The sequence below is a fragment of the Cryptotermes secundus genome, unplaced genomic scaffold (genome assembly GCF_002891405.2).
Source record: "Cryptotermes secundus unplaced genomic scaffold, Csec_1.0 scaffold262, whole genome shotgun sequence".
Classification (NCBI taxonomy): domain Eukaryota; kingdom Metazoa; phylum Arthropoda; class Insecta; order Blattodea; family Kalotermitidae; genus Cryptotermes; species Cryptotermes secundus.
This window is the reverse complement of record NW_019739214.1, coordinates 38,571-42,406: the sequence shown is the minus strand read 5'-3', so window position 1 is coordinate 42,406 and position 3,836 is coordinate 38,571. Positions and strand designations below refer to the sequence as shown.

General features: G+C 37.8%; 1 protein-coding gene across 1 annotated transcript in view; it reads right to left on the bottom strand.

Moving 5' to 3' along the window:
• Positions 1 to 970: 970 nt before the first annotated feature.
• Positions 971 to 3,836, bottom strand: part of LOC111871672 — a 22,892-nt gene continuing 20,026 nt past the window's right edge. Inside the window, exon 6 of the mRNA XM_033754357.1 lies at positions 971 to 1,174. Within this exon, the coding sequence (XP_033610248.1) occupies positions 1,155 to 1,174 (20 nt within the window). The 3' untranslated portion in view covers positions 971 to 1,154. The remainder of the gene's footprint in view (positions 1,175 to 3,836) is intronic.

Genomic DNA, 3,836 nt, shown 5'->3' with positions numbered 1-3,836 from the left:
AAGCACCCTTACCGGAACGGACATTAAATGCAGAGCAACAGCGGACATTTAAACGTGCACCAGCAGAGAGCATTTGAATAAACTCCGGGCAACTGAAGCTACCAGCATTTCAAAACTCCGGCGTTTACATTTTAAAGTTTGTTATACGCGTTTTCTGCGGACCTTTTCACGGTTGAACAGAAGATATATCAATAATGATTTAAGCAGATGTTTTTGTCAAGATGTCCAGTGTGTGTACATTTTTTGGGACAATCTGAATACACAAAGATACACAGAATACAATCTTCAACGCAGCTTCACATGCTGTCGTTTAAACCACCAGCGAGTTCATGCTTTTGTGCAAATTTAACGCCATGTTTCAGCCACAATGGGCCATCATCAGATATACATAATGATTTGCGTAAACTGTTACACTGCACTATAGGAGAAGAGAGACCGCGAGGAGTGTACGTTTGAAGCGTTTATTATTTAAAAGTTTCTCTTTAATGTTAAAATGTAATATAAAAATTGTTTTTAAAATTTCAAAAATATGTAAACTTGTGTATTGTGTGTCGTTGCATTCCATTATTTATTCTTCTTTCTCTCTTTCACAGAAACCCGTATCTAGTGGGTAGTGTCTTGAGTACATTTATTCCGTTCGCCAGTGTCTTTACGTGATACTTTAACATTATTATTATTATTACTATTATACTAACAGTATCAAATAATAATCAAATTAACACCAGAATAATTTCAACTTTACCTTCTCGACTACTGTCAGTCAGTTCCCCTCTCTACGGATATTATACGAAGCCTAGCTCAAAGGGCACTGACGCCGATCAATTCTGGCCTTTTTCAATTGACTGATTATAAATAACAGAAAATTTATTTATAAATTAAGATCTGTACATTATTTATAATTTATGATCTATAGAACAGATTAATTTTCTAATTAGTTTTTCTAATGTAACTACAGAAATTAAAAATCAGTACTAATATGAATTAACAATTCAAATTCTTGGAAACTCAGTAACTTGTGAAACAAAATGATTATTTCTTTAACTCTCATCAAAATTGTTGCTAATTCTGAACTTTTGCATGTAACGAAAAAAAAGACTCCTTGTAACTCAACACAGCATCAACAAACGATAATTTCAGTTCCAATAGTATATTTCCTAACTCTGTTGCCTTTTCCCTGTGAACAGAAAGAAATATCTGTTAATATTCTCAAGTTACTGCAACATTTACAAGATAACTGTAATGATATATATATTTAAATATATATCATCTCACCGTTAATATAAATAATTCGTATAGTTGGAATATTGAAATTCGTAGCTTTTCTCCCACTGTCCAACAAATGACGGAACTGACAAAATCAGTCAACAGCAACTTCCTTTCCCGTGTTGACAAATTCACGATTCACTAATCCTCTTAACACCGAGATATTTTGCATGACTGTTAAGATGAGCCTCAGATTGTCTATGTCTGTGAGAAAAGTAGACGGCCTGAGTCTTATCTTCATCACAGTAGCACCGAGACCTCGTTACAGTTTTCTGAGAATAGCACACTTTTTGCGGTCTGTCGCATATTGTTCAAATCATGTGACGACACCTGTCTGTGTGCGACAGACCGCAAGAAGGGTTTTATTGTTAGAAAACTCCAGCGCGGTCTCAGCTCAATGGAGCCCTGATGTGGGCGCTGGAATATTAAAATTAACGAAGATAAGACACGGGGATGGGGTCTACTTCTCTCGTAGTCGTCAACCGCCTGCGTCTTGTCTTACTTTAAATGGAAGAAATATACCATTTGTAAATAGTGCGAAATATCTAGGTGTAATCTTCAATAAGAGAGTTACATGGTGATTGCACATAGAAATGATCAAAGCCAAGACCTTCAGAACATTCATTAGAGAACATTCCCTATTCAAAAGTGAGCGATTAAGCGCTAACATTAAACTGACCCTCCACAAAGCTCTGTCAGATCCGTAATGACTTATGCTAGTCCCGCCTGGGAGTATGCGGCAGACACCCATCTAATGAAATTGCAGCGCCTGCAAAACAATGTTCTCCACACCATTAACAACTTTCCAAGACGCACACCGGTCCGCGATTTCTACATGGCGTTCAAAATCCCTTACGTATACGATTATATACGTATAACAAAATTATGCAGGCCACAAGCAGAAGTCATACAAAATCATGACAATGAGAATGTTCGCAATATTGGACAATGCGAAGCCCGACATAAAAAGTATAAGAGGCTTAAACTTGCCGGCGGTCAGGCATACTACCGTTCAAGTGACGAGATTGCCGTCGTAGCGAATACTACTAGAAATAGAGCATAATCTGCTGTACTGAGCCTGGACTGACACAGGCCCTGTATATATATTGCACATAGAATAAGAATTAAGATTAAATTTGTAAATATATGTAAATACTGACAATGGACTTAGTGATACAGACTATGACTGACAAATGACAGACTCGACCTCTCGTCAGAGAGGGCGTCCCAGATGGACAGGACAGTAACTTTCATACAGAGATACTGGGTTTTCGGACTTTGTCCATCGTCCGGATTAGAAATAACTAAAAACACAACGTTTCGGAAATTGGATCTGTTTCCGTCTTCACTTGAGGGAAGACACCTACTCTGTTGGGTCCTTTAGAAAGAGCTACCCTCAATCACTTTCATATAAGACTAAAGAATATAACACACGCAGTCACAAGAACACAAACAACACAACACAAAGCACAATACACACACGAAAGTAGGAAGAATACTCCGATAGAAGAAGGTAGGTGTGACTCGCGTATTGAGGTACGACATAAGAATGACAAATCCTGAACAGTTTTAATATTTAAAATTTATCATTATATATGACAAATATATATTTTAGTCATTTTAGTAAAAGGACAACAGGGCATGCAATGCAGTGGTTCGACGTACATAGAAAAGCACCTGAAGATGGCACTTTGGTGCTGAAACATGTAGTGCGAGAGAGAAGAGTGAGGTGAATAAATGTGTGCACTGTAAGACGGTCAGAATAAATCATGGAGATAAGAATAAACATCTGGGGCTCGACACCAAGACAGACAGACTGGCCGACCGTCAGTCGCAATGTAACTTTTATTTTGACTCTGACTCTCAAATTCATAGCGTTTAATTCAAACGGCATTCGGAGGCAGCGCTATAGGCTCATAAATAGCCAAAATCTACACATAGATTCGATTTCAGACACAAATCTGAAAGCTCATTGGAGTTTCTCTTTTCGAAATTACCACTTTCATCGAAGCGACAGAGGCCTGAACTTGGCGATGGTCAAGCGTATACCGTTCAAGTGACTGGGCTGCTTTGCAACGCGAGGTACTTTTAAGATGGGGCAAGACGTGCTGATCTCAGCCTAGGCTGACAGAAGCCTTGTATGTATGGTATATGTATATGTATGTTATTTTACCATGTCATGTACATGAAGAATTGTAAACATTAAGAACATATTGAAAATAGACGGAAATGACTACGCCAAATGACAGACCTCTTTTTCTTCAGAAAGGGCGCTCATTATTGACAAAATCCTAACTCTCTAACAGTAACTACGATCTGCTCATGAAAGCCAGAGGTGAACTGACACCAAAACGGACTGACCGAATGACCACCGGTCGCATAGTGACTTTGCCTTTTATTTAATCTGGTAACGACCAGCAAGAATTATAATTAACTGAGAAGATTTAGTGCGTACCATATTTATTTGTAGAGTATATCAATTAATGAGGCTAGTATAATTATTTCTAGTTAACGAGTAATAATAGTTCAGTAAATCTAATAACCAATGTAAACCCCCTGTCTAGTCAATAACA